The sequence below is a fragment of the Saimiri boliviensis genome, chromosome 7 (genome assembly GCF_048565385.1).
Source record: "Saimiri boliviensis isolate mSaiBol1 chromosome 7, mSaiBol1.pri, whole genome shotgun sequence".
In the NCBI taxonomy this organism is placed as follows: domain Eukaryota; kingdom Metazoa; phylum Chordata; class Mammalia; order Primates; family Cebidae; genus Saimiri; species Saimiri boliviensis.
The window spans coordinates 109,346,792-109,363,673 of NC_133455.1; the positions used below are offsets into that span (position 1 = coordinate 109,346,792).

General features: G+C 38.6%; 1 protein-coding gene and 1 non-coding gene across 3 annotated transcripts in view; one reads left to right on the forward strand and one right to left on the reverse strand.

Moving 5' to 3' along the window:
- SENP1 (SUMO specific peptidase 1) overlaps window positions 1-16,882 on the reverse strand; it is a 64,920-nt gene that overhangs the window by 32,435 nt on the left and 15,603 nt on the right. For both annotated transcript variants that reach the window (XM_010352252.3, XM_010352251.3), the window contains exons 5-6: window positions 14,064-14,223; window positions 9,277-9,448 (exon numbers count right to left, since the gene is read on the reverse strand). In XM_010352252.3, coding sequence (XP_010350554.2) covers window positions 9,277-9,448; window positions 14,064-14,223 — 332 coding nt within the window. The remainder of the gene's footprint in view (window positions 1-9,276; window positions 9,449-14,063; window positions 14,224-16,882) is intronic.
- LOC120360808 (U6 spliceosomal RNA) lies at window positions 6,723-6,829 on the forward strand. Its single transcript, XR_005577225.1, has one exon. It is a non-coding gene; the product is annotated as a U6 spliceosomal RNA (small nuclear RNA).

The window sequence follows — 16,882 nt, forward strand, 5'->3', positions numbered from 1 at the left end:
CTTTGGGAGGCCGAGGCGGGTGGATTACGAGGTCGAGAGATCGAGACCATCCTGGTCAACATGGTGAAACCCTGTCTCTACTAAAAGCGCAAAAAATTAGCTGGGCATGGTGGCACGTGCCTGTAATCCCAGCTACTCAGGAGGCTGAGGCAGGAGAATTGCCTGAGCCCAGGAGGCGGAGGTTGTGGTGAGCCGAGATTGCGCCATTGCACTCCAGCCTGGGTAACAAGGGCGAAACTCCGTCTCAAAAAAAAAGATTGTGAACTTTTCACTGACCTGCCTATTAATTTGGAAGTTGCAAGAATTTTTTTTTTTTTTGAGTTTTATTACAAATAAAAAACACAAGCCAGGCATGGGTTCACGCCTGTAATCCCAGAGCTTTAGGAGGCCAAGGCGGGCGGATCACTTGAGGTCGGGAGTTTGAGACCAGCCTGACTAACATGGAGAAACCCCATCTCTACTAAAAATACAAAATTAGCCAGGTATGGTAGCAAATGCCTATAATCCCAGCTACTTGGGACGTTGAGGCAGGAGAATCACTTAAACCTGGGAGGTGGAGGTGGAGGTAAGCCAAGATCGCGTCATTGTTTTCCAGCGTGGGTAACAAGAGCAAAACTCTATCTCAAAAAAATAAATAAATAAAAATAAAAAACATTGAATATATTATATTCCATTTAAAATCATTTCAAATAAAGATAGTTTAGGTACATTAAAAAATTACAAGTTGATAAATTTATAACTGTATAAACTTACAGAGTATAGAGTGATATAAATCATGAATACAATGTACAGTGATTAAAAGCTAGTTAACACATTCATCACCTCAAATACTTACCTTTTTTTATAGTGAGAACATTTGAGATGTACTCTTAGCAATTTAAAAATGTACAATACTCTATGATTAACTATATTCACCACACTGTGCAAGAGAACTGAAAAAAGCAAACCAACCTATATTCCTCCTGAGATTTTGTATATTTTGACCATCATGTCCCTCTTCTACACCCTTCCACCAGATTCTGTAACTACCATTGTACCCTCTGCTTCTACTAGTTCAATTGTTTTAGATTTTACATAAAAGTGAGAATCTACAGCATTTGTCTGTCTTAACTCCACTTACATAATGCTCTCCAATTCCATCTATGTTGCTGCAAATGACAGAATGTCCTTCTTCATTAAGGCTGAATAGTATTCCATTGTGCAGCTATAACATAATTCCTACATCCATTCATCTGTTGATGGACACCTAAGTTGATTCTATAACCTGGCTATTGTGAATAGTACTGCTATAAACATGGGGATGCAGACATCTATTTGACAAATGGATTTCAAATCATATGGGTAAATAGCCAGAAGTGGGTTTGCTAAACCATATGATGATTCTATTTTTAGTTTTCCGAGGAATTGCCATACTGTTTATTGTTTTCTTTTTGGACACAGGGTCTGGCTCTGCCATCCAGGCTGCAGTGCAGTGGCATGATCTCAGCTCACTGCTGCAACCTCTGCCTCCTCAGCTCAAACCATCCTCCCACTTTAGCTTCTCAAGTAGCTGGGACTACAGGCACACACCTCTACACCAAGCTTTTTTTTTTTTTTTTTTTTTTTTTGGTAGAGATAGGGTTTTGCCATGTTGCCCAGGTTAGTCTCAAACTTTTGGGCTCAAGCAATGTGAGAGCCACCATGCCTGGCCTCTCCATACTGATTTCTATAATGGCTGTACTGATTTACACATCCGACCACACAAAGTGTGCAACAGGTCCCTTTTTCCCACTTCCCCACCAACACTTGTCATCTTTCATCTTTTTGATAAGCCATTCTAACAAGTGTGAAAGGATATCTCATTTGTGATTTTAATTTGCACTTCCCTAATGATTAGAGTTTTTGAGGATTTAAAATACATCTATTGGCTATTTCTTCTTTTAAGAAATGTCTATTCAGGTCTCCTGCTCAGTTTTTTTTTTTTTTTTTCAACTTTTAGATTTAGGGGATATGTCCAGGTTTGTTACAAAGGTATATTGTGTGATATTGAGTTCAGGAGTACAACTGAACCTGTTACCCATATAGTGAGCAAAATATCCAACAGGTAGGGTTTTGTTTTGTTTTGTTTTGAGAGACAGTCTCACTCTGTTATCCAGGCTGGAGTGCAGTGGTGCCATCTCAGCTTATTGCAACCTCTACCTCCTGGGTTCAAGTAATACTCCTGCCTCTCAGCCTCTCCAGTAGCTGGGACTACAGGTGCCCACCACCACACTCAGCTACTTTTTTTTTTTTTTTTAATTTTTAGTAGAGACATGGTTTCACCACAGTAGCCACGCTGGTCTCAAACTCCTAACCTCAAGCGAGCCACCCACCTTGGCCTCCCAAAGTGCTGGGATTACAGGCATGAGCCACTGTGCTCAATATGAAGTTTTTTGGGTTTTTTTTTTTTGAGTCTTGCTCTGTCGCCAGGATGGAGTGCAGCAGTGCAATCTTGGATCTCGGTTCACTGCAACCTACACCCCCCAGGTTCAAGCAATTCTCCTCCCTCAGCCTCTCAAGTAGCTGGGACTACATGTGCACATCACCATGTCCAGCTAATTTTGTTTTTTATTTTTAGTAGAGAAGGGGTTTCACCATGTTGGCCAGGATGATCTTGATCTGATCTCATGATCCACCCTCAATGGCCTCCCAAAGTGCGGGGATTACAGGTGGGAGCCACGGCACCCAGCCACCAGTATGTAGTTTTTTAACCCTTGCTCTTCTCCCACCCTTGTAGTACCCAGTGTCTACTATTCCCATCTTTATGTCCATTTGTACCCTATGTTTAGCTCCCGCTTTTAAGAAAAAACACGCAGTATTTGGTTTTGTTTGTGTCAGTTTGCCTAGGATAATGTCTTGCCTATGTTTTAACAATTTTGTTTTCTTGGTATTGAGTTGAGCTCCTTATATATTTTGAATTATCAACCCCTTATAGAATGAATGTAAATATGTTCTCCCAATCTGTAGGTTGTCTCTGCACAGTTGTTTCCTTTGCTTTTTAGTTGGATGTATTCCTATTTGTCTACTTTTGCTTTTCTTGCCTGTGACTTTAGGTTCAAATCCAAAAAAAATCAGTGCCCAGACCACTGTTGTGTAGTTTTTTTCCCCCCATGTTTTCTTCTAGCAGTTTTAGAGTTTCTAGCCTTACATTTAAGTCTTTATTCCATTTTTTGTTGATTTTATATATGGTATAAGATAATGATCTAATTTCATCCTGCTACATACGGAAATACAATTTTCCCAACATCACATTTATTAAGAGACTATCCTTTCCTTTGTGTAGTTTTGGCACCTTTGTCAAAAATCAGTCAACTACCTATATAACGGTTTCATTTCTAAGCTCTCTATTCTGTTCCATTGGCTGATGTCTTTTTCCCCCAATATCATGCTGTTTTAACTACTACAGCTTTGTAATATAGTTTAAAATAAGGTAGTGTGGTGGGTTGTTTTTTGTTATTTTTGCTCATAATTGCCTTGGCTATTGAGGGATTTATGTGGTTTCACATGAATTTTAGGATTTTTTTCTATGAAGAATAACTCTGGAATTTTGATAGGGATTGCACTGAATATGTAGATCGCTTTGAGTAGTATGGCCATTTTAACAATATAAATTCTTCCAATCCATGAATACAGGATTGCTTTCCATTTAATTGTATCTTCAATTTCTTTAAACATTTTATGTTTTTCAGTATACAGGTCTTTTACTTCCTTGGTAAAATTTAATTTTTTTTGTAGCTTTTGTAAATGATATTGTTCTCTTTATTTCTTTTTTGCATAGTTCACTGTTAGTGCATAGAAACATTACTAATTTCTGTCTGTTGATTTTGTATCCTACAGCTATACTGTATTCGTTTAATAGTTCTAACAGGTTTTTGGTGGAGTCTATAGGGTTTTCTACACATAAGATCATGTTGTCGGCAGTGACAGTCTCACCTCTTCCTTTCCCAAAAGAACACATGTAACTTTTTTGGCCTTGCCAAAATGACAGTTACCTAAAACTTCAAACAAAATTATTTCTTGGAGCATCTGGTACTACAAAGTAAAAGAAAACATCTTTCTCTGTAAATTACTTATTAAACTTTTTGTTGTTGTTGTTGTTAAGCACAGTGGCTCATGCTTATAATCCTTACACTTTGGGAAGCCAAGGAGAAGGATCACTTGAGCCCAGAAGTTTGAGACTAGCCTGGGCAACAAAGTGAGACCACATCTCTACAAAAAAATTTAAAAATTAGCTGCATATTGGTGTATGCCTGTAGTTGCAGCTACTCAGGAGGCAAAGAAAGAAGGATCGCTTGAGCCCAGGAGGTTAAGGCGGCAGTGAGCTGTGACTGTGCTACTGCATTCCAGCATGGGTGACACACTGAGAATCTGTTTCAGAAAAAAGAAAATTAAAATTTAAAAAAGCCCCAACTGTTTTTTACTGAGTAAGAAAATTAGGATATTAAGAGGAAAAGAAGCAACCATTGCATAGCGTGATAAAGTTAAAGAAGCTAGCTAATGTTACATTTTAAAACCTTTTGAAAAAACACTAAGATGAGTTTTTTGAAGTATAAAAATAATTAAGGTACTGAATTCTATTTTTTAAAAGGGACGAAGTCCTTCAGTTAGGTGATATTTCTATAGAAAGCTCCATCATAAAAAAAACTGTAAAATTATAAAACCTTAATAGAGAACACAAAATAAACTTAAGGATACTAGTAAACTGTTTTGTTATAAATTACCCCAATAACCTTATAAATAACACTCCTCATTTTCATTTTGTTTAAAGTAATAGCTTTATACCATATAAAATATGTAAAGTGCAAAATTAAATAATTTTGAGTCCAAAATGCTTGACATATGATAAAACTGTAAAGCATTTTTAAGTATAAAACCATCACTGTCACCTGTTACAAAAGTCTAGTATCTTAAAATGTTGCTCAAAAATTAGCGAAGCATGTCTAGAAGCAACATATAACTGAAAAGAAACCATCTGTGTTTTTGCCATTTTACATTTTTATTGTCAAAGGATCTTCTCTTTTCCAAACAGAGGTTTATATCCTCTATAACAGCACTATATGACAGGTTTCTGTAATAATAGAAATGTTCTATATCTGCCCTATCCAATATGGTAGCCACTAGCCACATGTGGCTAATGAATACTTAAAATGTTGCCAGTGTGACTGAAAAACTAAATTTTAAATTTGAACTAATTTAAACATTGCTTGTGGCTAACGGTTACCCTACCAGATAGCACAGCTTTTTGATGTTGCCCCTTGAGTCACCCATTCTACCCAACCACTACTTGGATATTTCTAAATTCTTCTTCATGTGTTCTCTTCAAACCTCTGTTGTAAGACTGAGCAGTGCAGTGGTAATATCATCTTAATGGTTAATTTTGTAGATGACTTCATATTCCTAAAGTTGATGGACAAATCCGGCATCAAGGTTAATACATCTTCCTTTAACATAAGTAAATGTACCTCTGTTGAGGATCCCAACATTTCATGGAAAGTGATTTTTCATCCAGTTTGTAAGTTCCCATCAATAAATTTAGTCCCAGGGTTAAAAAGTATTATATCTTGATTATTTGTAATACCCAAAATAAGTATCTAAATAAATTTGTTGAAAGTGTGATAATAAAGTTCAGCTCAATATTTTTTTTTTTTTTGAGATGGAGTTTCGCTCTTGTTACCCAGGCTGGAGTGCAATGGCACGATCTCGGCTCACCGCAACCTCTGCCTCCTGGGTTCAGGCAATTCTCCTGCCTCAGCCTCCTGAGTAGCTGGGATTACAGGCACGCACCACCATGCCCAGCTAATTTTTTGTATTTTTAGTAGAGACAGGTTTCACCATGTTGACCAGGACGGTCTCGATCTCTTGACCTCGTGATCCACCCGCCTCGGCCTCCCAAAGTGCTGGGATTACAGGCTTGAGCCACCGCGTCCGGCTCAGCTCAGTATTTTGTCTTACTCATGTTATACGGCTTATTCTATAGTACAGGTAGCTCGACTTTCATACTAGGAGACTACAGAACTAAAATCAGAGGCAAAATTTCCTGCATTGCTCATTTCATATAGTAGATTCAATCCTGAGCATCTTCTTTACACTACAGGAGGAAGGAGAACTCCAGCTTCATGTTTTCCACTGATTCAACCTGTAGCTTGGAAGGTTGTCTGGAAGGGTAAAATTGCCCATGCAACCCTGTTCTCAGGCTGGCAGAGGAGGATAAAGAAGGAAGGCTCAGTGGTCCACAGAGCTGGTGGGTGAACGGCAAACTTACAATGAACACAGAATGAAAGGATCCTGGTGAGCCTTAGCAACAGAAACATGGGGCAAGGGAGGGTTAGGAGCCCTGTACCCAGCTGTCATGCTACTGCTGTCTCCTCTGCAAAGTCTCTCTGTACCCCTTAGACCAGGCGTCCCCAAACTACGGCCCGCGGGCTGCATGCGGCCCCCTGAGGTCATTTATCCGGCCCCCCACCGCATTTCAGGAAGGGGCACCTCTTTCATTGGTGGTCAGTGAGAGTAGCACAGTATGTGGCAGCCCTCCAACGGTCTGAGGGACAGTGAACTGGCCCCCTGTGTAAAAAGTCTGGGGACACCTGCAGACTGTCTAGATTGCAGCATAATCACAAACCCCACAACTCTAGTAATTATTTATCCATAAAATAATTTATATATAAAATTCAATAGCATAAAAGATACAATGGAAAATAAATCTTGGACTCACTTTAGGAATACATATACTAAGACTGGAACCATATAAAGAAGATTAGCATGGCCCCTGTGCAAGGATGACACAAAAATTTGTGGAATGTAGGCCAAGGGCAGTGGCTCACGCCTATCGGCACTTTGGGAGACCAAGGTGGGTGAATCACCTGAGGTCGGGAGTTCGAGACCAGCCTGACCAACATGGAGAAACCCCATCTCTATTAAAAATACAAAATTAACCTGGTGTGGTGGTGCATGCCTATAATCCCAGCTACTTGGGAGGCTGAGGCAGTAGAATCGCTTGAACCCAGGAGGTAGAGGTTGCAGTGAGCCAGAGATTGCGCCATTGCACTCACGCCCGGCAACAAGAGCAAAACTCCATTTCATTAAAAAAAAAAAAAAGAGGCCAGGCGCGGTGGCTCAAGCCTGTAATCCCAGCACTTTGGGAGGCTGAGGCGGGTGGATCACGAGGTCGAGAGATCGAGACCATTCTGGTCAACATGGTGAAACCCCGTCTCTACTAAAAATACAAAAAAACTAGCTGGGCATGGTGGCGCGTGCCGTAATCCCAGCTACTCAGGAGGCTGAGGCAGGAGAATTGCCTGAGCCCAGGAGGCGGAGGTTGCGGTGAGCCGAGATCGCGCCATTGCACTCCAGCCTGGGTAACAGGAGCGAAACTCCGTCTCAAAAAAAAAAAAAAAAAAGAAAGAAAGAAAGAAAATTTGTGGAATATTAAAAAAAAAAAAAATCTCCTTTTCATCATTGTTGCTCAGCTCTTATCACCAAAGGCAAATGTTGCCAGTTTCTTGTCTATCCCTTGCCCTGCTAAATGACTTACTAGTTCTGCCACCCTCCACTTGAATGTTTTGGTTTTGGGTTTTTTTGAGACAGTGTCTTGCTCTGTCTCCCAGGCTAGAGTGCAGTGGTATAATCACAGCTCACTGTAGCCTCGAAATCCTGGGCTCAAGCAATCCTCCTGCCTCAGCCTCCTGAGTACGTAGAACTACAGGCATCTGCCACCAGGCCCAGCTAATTTTTTTCTGAGAGACAGGATCTCACTATTATGCCTAGGCTGATCTCAATCTCCGGGCCTCAAGCAATCTTCCTGCCTCGGCTTCCCAAAGTGCCTGTATTTGTAGGCACCACACCTAGCATTTTTAGATTCAATACAAACTTTACACCAATAATATGCCCAGCATTTTTACTAACCATATCACAAATAATCAAGTTTTACCACCTAAGAGATCATTGATTACCAAATTATATAATTATTTAGCATGTAATGCTATAATTCTTGACTCCATGCTCAGAAAGCTTCATAGGGCAGGAACCATATCGCTGTATTGTATAACAGAAAGTATACTTGACCAAACTTCCTCAGATCTGGGTGCTAGGCCTGTCTTTTACTAGTCTTGTGATCTATGACCCTTATTTTCCAAATCTGTAAAATATGACTATTACCTCATCTCTACCTATTTCACTGGGTTAAAGGATTAAAAACAAAAATACACATGGAAAGTACACTGGAGGCTCTAATGCTATTTAAATGTAAGGTAATTACTATTCATTTATATCTCCATAGCAACCACAACAATTAGATGTATATTAAATGTCATCTAACAGATACGTGCACACATCCGATCATGCAAATTATATGCTATTATTATATTCATGAAATTAACTTTTTCCTTTAGGTTTGCTGAATGAATATAACAACCCAAGTGTCAACAGAACATCTTTCTTTTCAGGAGTCTATAACTTCAAAAAGATCTCACTCATAATGAAAGGATGTAAATTGTTTAACTAGCTTCTTGATTTTGCTCTTATGTTGAAGAAAAATTGTTCCTAGTGAGAAGAGCAGGTATTGTATCAAATTTAAAAATAAATTTTTTTTTTTTTAGATCAGCCTCACTTTGACAGCCAGGCTGGAGTACAGTGACACAATCACAGATAACTGCAGCCTCGACTTCCTGGGCTCAAGCAATCCTCCTACCTCAGCCTCACCAGAAGCTAGGAGTACAGGCATACGCCACCAAGCCCGGCTAATTTTTATAATTTTTGTAGAGATAGGTTTTTGCCATGTTGCCCAGGCTGGTCTCAAATGTCTGGGCTCAAGTGATCCACCTGCCTTGGCCTCCCACAGTGCTGGGATTACAGGAGTGAGCCACCTCACCTGGATTAAAATCAAATTTTATCAAAAACTGCTGAGGAAGTCTAATAGTTTTTCCACAGGAGACAAGGGTTTAGGAAGTGTCTAATAAAGATCGAAGACAGATAGTTTGATGTATGGGAAACCATTCAGGCAACACTAAAGATTAAGTAAAGTCAGCTGTCCAGCAGGAATAGAGGATATAACAGTAAGACAATAATGAAGTCCTGCTAAAACATCTCTTTAATCCCTTTAGAATAGACAATAATACTTGAAAATAGTAATTCAGACAGAAAAAGCACAGGAAGGAAAAAAACAGAATGGCTCCTAAACATCTAATTTTTAATAAAGAGCAAATGTATCAATGTAGGGAACGATCCTAACTTTTAGTAGCTTTTATCACAGGTTTTCCTTACCTCTTCTGCTGTACTAACATGTCGCCTCTGAGTTTTCTTGGGGCTCAAAAGGCTTCGACGACATGAACCACTCCAAGACGGACTTGGAACAGGTTTAATAGGAAAAGATTTTTCATATGCAGATACATGGCAGTGATGGTTTGACTTTCCCGCAAAAATGTTTGAGAATCCACTAGAAAAAAAGAGTTTGTAAGAAAGATAAGAATAGATAATAAGTAAAATTAATCTAGTGACTATTTTTACTTTGAAAATATAAAACCAAACAAACAAAACTAACCGGTACAATAATAGGTGGTACCATTTGAGGGAAAGATACAAATAAATGATATATAAGGATGCTGCATCAGGTTCTGCCACTTAAAAGATCTTACATGGTCAAACTATCAAACTACAAAATTATCGAACACTTAAAACTGTATTTTTGGATCTACAATCTAGAATTTCTTTTCATCAGGAACCATATCGCTTTATGGTAAGACAAAGCATAACAGAATACATATCTTCAAAAAACCTGGGTTCTGGGTATGCTAATGACACATACATTTTCTATTATTCCCTATGCCCCTTATACCCCGCCTGTTGAAGGAAATTAAGATTACATATGTAAAAATGCATAAAGTCTGAAGCCTCTCAACTAAGCTTTTAAACTGAATTTTAAAATTTCCTTAAAGGCCAACAGAGGGCTCCCATCCTTCATTAAAAATAACCAGAAGGCTTTCTATTAGGCTGCGTCATTAAATTCTCCTTCTGGCCTATTTACTTCCTCTGAAGAATTTTTTGTTTCTTTATACTATCTAATGGGAAAAATTGGCAAATTGGCATGAAGAATAGTGTGAACTCAAAAACCCTGTCTTATATCTAAGGCTTACTAATTTTGAGGGTTTTCTTTTTTTCTGAGACGAAGTCTTGCTCTGTCACCCAGAATGCAGGGCAGTGGCACAATCTCAGCTCACGGCAACCTCCACTTTCTGAGTTCAAGTGATTCTCCCACCTCAGCCTCCTGAGTAGCCGGGATGACAGGCACCTACTGCCATGCCTGGATAATTTTTGTATTTTTGTAGAGACAGCGTTTCACCATGTTGGCCAGGCTGGTCTTGAACTCTGGTGATTTGCCTCCCTCGGCCTCCCAAAGTATTGGGATTACAGGTGTGAGCCACTGCAACCAGACAATTTTGAGTTTTCTCTTTTTTTTTTTTTTTTTTGAGACAGAGTCTTGCTCTGTTGCCCAGGCTGGAGTGCAGTGGCACTATCTCAGCTCACTGCAACCTCTGCCTCCCAGGTTCAAGTGATTCTCCTGCCTCAGTCTCCTGAGTAGCTGGGATTACAGGGGCGTTCTACCCACCCAGTTAATTAATTTTTAGTAGAGACGGAGTTTCACCATGTTGGTCAGGCTGGTCTCAACTCCTGACATTGTGAACCACCTGCCTTGGCCTCCCAAAGTGCTGGGATTACAGGCACGAGCTACTGTGCCTGGTCGATTTTGAGTTTTTTCTATGTGCTCTTTCTCATCTATCATTACCCGAAAAGTTTGAGGTACTTATTCTTAGCATAAATTTTATTTTTAATTTGAGACTCAGAATAGAGAAACACAGCTGAATATGCTAAATTCAATGAAATAAACTCTTTAAATCATTACATGTAGTCTGGATTCAAATCAGACAAGATCTAAAGAAAATCAAAAAGTGCATAATTCTCTTTAAATCTTCAAATTCTAAGGGTTTCTATGTGTGTTAAGAGTGGGGAGTCGCCAGGCACGGTGGCTCATGCCTGTAATCCCAGCACTTTGGGAGGCCGAGGCGGGTGGATCACGAGGTCAAGAGACCGAGACCAACTTGGTCAACATGGTGAAACCCCGTCTCTACTAAAAATACAAAAAATTAGCTGGGTATGGTGGCGTGTGCCTGTAGTCCCATCTACTCAGGAGGCTGAGGCAGGAGAATTGCCTGAACCCAGGAGGCAGAGGTTGCGGTGAGCCAAGATCACGCCATTGCACTCCAGCCTGGGTAACAAGAGCGAAACTCCGTCTCGAGAAAAAAAAAAAAAGAGTGGGGAAATGACCAAGGACTTAGAATTTTAGGAACAGGCTTACTTTCTTGGGATGAGTGAACACAACTAGGAAAAGATGGCAAGGGCAGTGTAATTGTTAGATAGAGATATGATGGATTCTCTACAATGTCTTTTGTATTTGTGTTTCTAAGAGTATTCCAGCACCTATGCATGTTTCTTAACATAAAAGATTACTCTTCTAAAGAAACAGTACAAGGGCATCCTGCAATGCCAGAAAGCAAGGGTGTTACCCAAAATTAATGAGCTAAGGTCAAACAGACAGAAAAGCAAGCTTAAGGGCTTCCACTAGCCAAATTTCTGAGAATGTGAACATTAAAAGAATAACCATTATTGTGGATTGCAAAACACTGAATCCATAATGACACTAAAAAAGGAACAGACAAATTCAATTGAACCATATGAAGTAGCTATTTTAGAAAAACGTTACTTTGAAAACTGGTAATGAAAAATCTAATCATTTATCCTGCCTTTCCCATAGGAGACATTTGAGGGTAACCTAACAGCCCCAGCTAATGAAAAATGCAATCAGAATGCCAATCAAGAAGCGTTGAAGAAGTGATAAAATTAGAAAAATATTATTTCATTAACTCTAATAAAACTATTAGCAGGTAAGTATTATCAAATGATATGAATTGTTAGGTGCTGGCTGATGTGAAACTCATCATCCATATAATGCCAAAGTAACATCATTTAGATTACATTCAAGTCACAGGAGAAAAACCTAACTGTACAATTAACTACCAGATTGTCAGCTCCTCAATCAAGAGGTCCATCTAGCATCACAAATAATTGGAGAAACAAAGTAAGATATTGTTTTTTTTTCAAATGTGATAAGCACAGTAACACCCTCTAGTCACATCAAAAACCTAGCTTACAAAAAATACAGGTGATTTTTTGACAAGATAATGACATCATGAGGAAGCAACCTGTCAAATCCAAAAAGTGGAATATTATGCAGAAAAGTCATGTCATTTAAAGAAAAGGAGGTTGTTCTAGTTATAAAATACAAAGCCAGTAACTTCTAGATGCAATTCTAAATTAGATACTGGTTTAACCAAACTAACTATAAAAGATACTTTTGGGTCAACTGAGAAAATGTAGATATGACTTAGTGTATAAGATAAAATTTACAAAAGAATATGTACACTATTAACTCATTCTGGAAAAAAATATGTATGTGTAAAGGCAGAGAAAAATATGTAGAAGGATATATACTAAGATACTATAGAGTTGATCTCAGGCTGGTGGCAATATGATGTCTTTATTTTTTATTTTTGCTTCACTGTATTTTCTGTATTTTTCCAAAGTACATGTACTATTTCTGTGACATTAAAAAAAAAAAAAACAGTGTGGTTTTACTGAATTTTAAAAGCCACCTGCTAAATGATGCATATAGAAAATCTTTAATGAAGACAAAATAATCACACACTTAATAGTGTGTGTATGTGTGTGTATCATGCTATACATGAGTAAGAGTTAAGAGAGAAACAGGTATAGGAAAAAGTTTGAAAGGAAAAACACTAAGGAGAAGGGATTGAGATTGTGGGTAGTGATCAAGGGATCTTCAAATTTGTTGGTAATGTGCTGATTTCCACAATGCGAGTATATGAATGAATTACTGTATACTTAAGTGAGGAAGATAATCCCAGGGAGTACTGACACATGTTCCTGGAGTCCATGTGTATAAAATAATAAGATAAAATAAAATAAAGCCATCTTGTTGGCTTTTATCAACACCACAAAGCTCAACCTTGACTAACCAGTACATTAAATGATCCCACATTCCTAAAACACACCAGAACAGAATTTAAGTAGTCATAAATACTATTTTAAAAACTAAATATTTACTAATATAATAAAGTACCTGAGGGAAAAGTTTCAAAGCCAGACTTCATCTGGCTTTAATAACCCACTTAATAATCCACGTAAGTTAGTTAGGTAGAGATTATGAAGTTAGGGTAACGTTCTCTGTGACTTTTTAAAATTTTTTATTTTTCAGGCAGGGTCACTGTCACCCAGGCTGCAGTACAGTGGTGTGATCTTGGCTCACTGAAACCTCTGCCTCCCAGGTTCAAGTGATTCTCCTGCCTCAAGCCTCCCAAGTAGCTGGGACTACAGGCACACACCACCATGTATGGCTAATTTTTTTGCATTTTTAGTGGAGATGGGGTTTTACCATGTTGGCCAGGCTGGTCTTGAACTCCTGACCTCAGGTGATCCACCTGCCTCAGCCTCCCAAAGTACTAAGATTAAGGCATGAGCCACCGTGCCTGGCCTGTGACTCTCTATTTACTAACATATAGAAGTAGCTTCGTCTACTTGACTAATGCCATGAGGTAGAGAACTGCTTTAGTTTAAGTCAGGTCTCTGCTCATATGACAGCTGTATGTGCTGGTTTCTTTCCTACTCAAATTGCAGAGATTGATTTTCACTTTAAGATCTGCAAGAGCCATAATGATCTTGAAGGGTCCCCATATTCTCATATCCACCAAGATTTACTTAAAATTCTCTCTTCTAATGATTAAGATTTAGCTATCACCAAAATTCAGCACTAAGTAAATGAGAAGTTGAAAATGTAAAATGGATTTGTTCATATCCCTATGGTTTCAAGTCTAAAAATGGTGTTACTCTTTTAAAATGCCAATGTAATAACTATATAACTTTTAGTCACTTTCTCTTATATCTGAGGAAGGGCTTGAGACCCAAGACAAAATACCAACCTTGAGGTCTTTCGGGTATCGAGGTAAAGACTTCGGCTATTTCTTGATTTTTGTAAAGTTGAGCTTGATGATGGAGTAGAATTTCTCCATTGGCCATTTGCACTCTGGCCAAAGGTTCTTAAGTCTCCTGAGCCAAGAAAACTGTCTGAGGAAGGATTATCTAAAAATATAAAAGTTTGAATAAATTAAACAAATTCTACAGGTGGTTCTCCTTACGACCGCAACCATGACCAACCATTGTATTCCAAAGTAATGTGGCATATCACCATGTCTCTTATGGAAGAAAGATCCCAGTCTCAACTGCCAATAAAGTCTGCAGTAGGGGAACTTCTACAAACTATAATTGATTCAGCCATACTAACCTGAAAATTGATGAAGGAGCTGAATCCTGCCACAGCCATGTGCCTTATCTGCATCAATGTGACTCCGTGGTGTCCACCAAAAGTCAACATTTTACCCCAACTATATCTTGCAAGCACTCCCAGGCCTGGGCCTGAAAGAAGGTAGGCCAGACCAGTAAGAAAGCAGGTGGAGGGCCAATGAGAATTGTAATTCAAATGAACAACAGTTATTGCTTATTAAGCAGCTGGTGTCACTTTCTTCTTTTTAGTTACCAAGTTCAAGATTCAGGTACTCTGTCAAGGAGCAGAGACAACCTAATTGCTGCTTATTCTGGTTGGCTTATGGCAAGGAATGACCCATCATATACATCTGGTTCTGGTTTAATAATCTTCAGTCATCTAATGCCATAATCAAACATATTATTACTCCAATGCTTGCTACTACAATCAGATTATTTGAGAATTACTCATTATTTGAATTTTCTAACTTGTGGATTACAATCTGGGATGTCAAAAACCTCCTGAAGTTTCAGCTAGAAGTAGTGGAATAACTTCTATATCCTCCTCTCCCTATCTGCAGAATTGGACAATTTAAAACAGCGCCCTCAAAAGAACTTCAGACATTAAATTATGGAACTCTAAGGAGCTCCAGTGAAAACACGAGAATAAGAATTCTCTATTTCTAAACTTTTTTTTAATGCTGACATCATTTTGAAGATATTCTTTTAAAGCATATTACTATAGAACTTTTCACAATATTGTAAATTTATGCTATTAAAAATATTTAATGTATCTTTTGATGCTGTATCCCAAAACGTAGCCTTCAAAAATACACTTTTGTGTTTCTGTAAGCTAATCAAGATGTCAGGATTTAGGGTAAATAAGATAGGAAAAAAGAAGCAGTCAGGGGTGGTGTTAGTACTAGTTAATTCACCAGTTGGTGACCTTAGTCTAATAATTAAGATAAGTTAATTTACGTTCAAAATGAATTGTAACTTTGTTCCTCTGTAATCAGTTAGCTATGCTTAGCATCTAGTATTATTACTCTGAGGATAGAAACATGAGCCTAATGGAAATGAGTCTTAGTAAAGAATTAGAAAATTATTATAGTTAAGTTTAAAGTCTTAACAGTAGAAATCTTTGTCTCTCACATATTTTGGCTAAAACTTGATTAGAAAGTGATCTAAATAGAGATATCTATTTGAGGAACTGGTCTGTTAAAAATGCAAATTACCCTAACAGGTGTGAAATTTGAGACCAAGGATAAGACAGAGTAGCATTCTCAATGGCATGTAACAGAGATTGCAGCTTTAAAATGCAAGGGAAAAAGCAGAGGATCAGTAAGTCTGTTTAAACAGAAAAAGGTGGTTCCAACCCCACTCAATGAAATTGATGAATAATGTTCTACTGCTGATAGGATCAAGCAAAGTTAGAGACAGACCAAGAGTAAACTACAGATACTTTTTTTTTTTGAGCCAGAGTCTCCCCCTGTTGCCCTGGCTGAAGTGCAGTGGCACAATCACAGCTCACTGCAGCCTTGAACTCCTGAGCTCAAGCAATCTTCCTGACTCAGTCTCCCAAGCAGTTGAGACTACAGTTGCATAGCACCGTGTCCGCCTAATTTTTGTATTTTTTTGGAGAGGCGGGATTTTACTATGTTGCTCAGGCTGTACTCGAACTCCTAGCCTCAGGTGATACTCCCATTTGGGCCTCCTAAAGGCAAAGTACTGGAATAATACAGGTGAGTCACTGTGCCTGGCCACATATAGTAAGGGTTTAGCATGACAGTCTGTCACCACTGATTTCTGTAAGAGTTAAAAATACCACAAATAAGATTACCTATTATGTATACATACATACACACAAAACGAGAAGAAAATACACCAAAAATTTAATTGTAGTTATGTTCTAATGATAGGGTTATGGGTAGTTTTCTACTTTTCTATACAAAGTTTCTGCAGGAACAAGTAATACTTTTATGAATATAATAAACTTCATATTAAAAAAGAATGTGTCAAGGCCGGTACGGTAGCTCACACCTGTAATCCCAGCACTTTGGGAAGCCAAAGCAGGTGGATTACCTGAGGTCAGGAGTTCAGCACCAGCCTGGCCAACATGGTGAAATCCCATCTCTATTAAAAATACAAAAAATTATCCAGGCATGGTGGCACACGCCTGTAGTCCCAGTTACTAGGGAAGCTGAGGCATGAGAATCACTTGAACCCAGGAGGCGGAGGTTACAGTGAGCCAAGATCATGCCACTGCACTCCAGCCTGGGTGACAGAGCAAGATTCTGTCTCCAAAAAAAAAAAAAAAAAAAAAGAATGTGTCAGGTAACTACTTACTATCAAAGTAACCACCAGTTGTTCCTGTTAACTTTAGTTAAGATAATAGCAAGATGTTACAATCATCTTACCTACCAAATATTTTGAAGACCTAACTTAACATATTTTCCAAAGACAAAGATAATGATTCTGA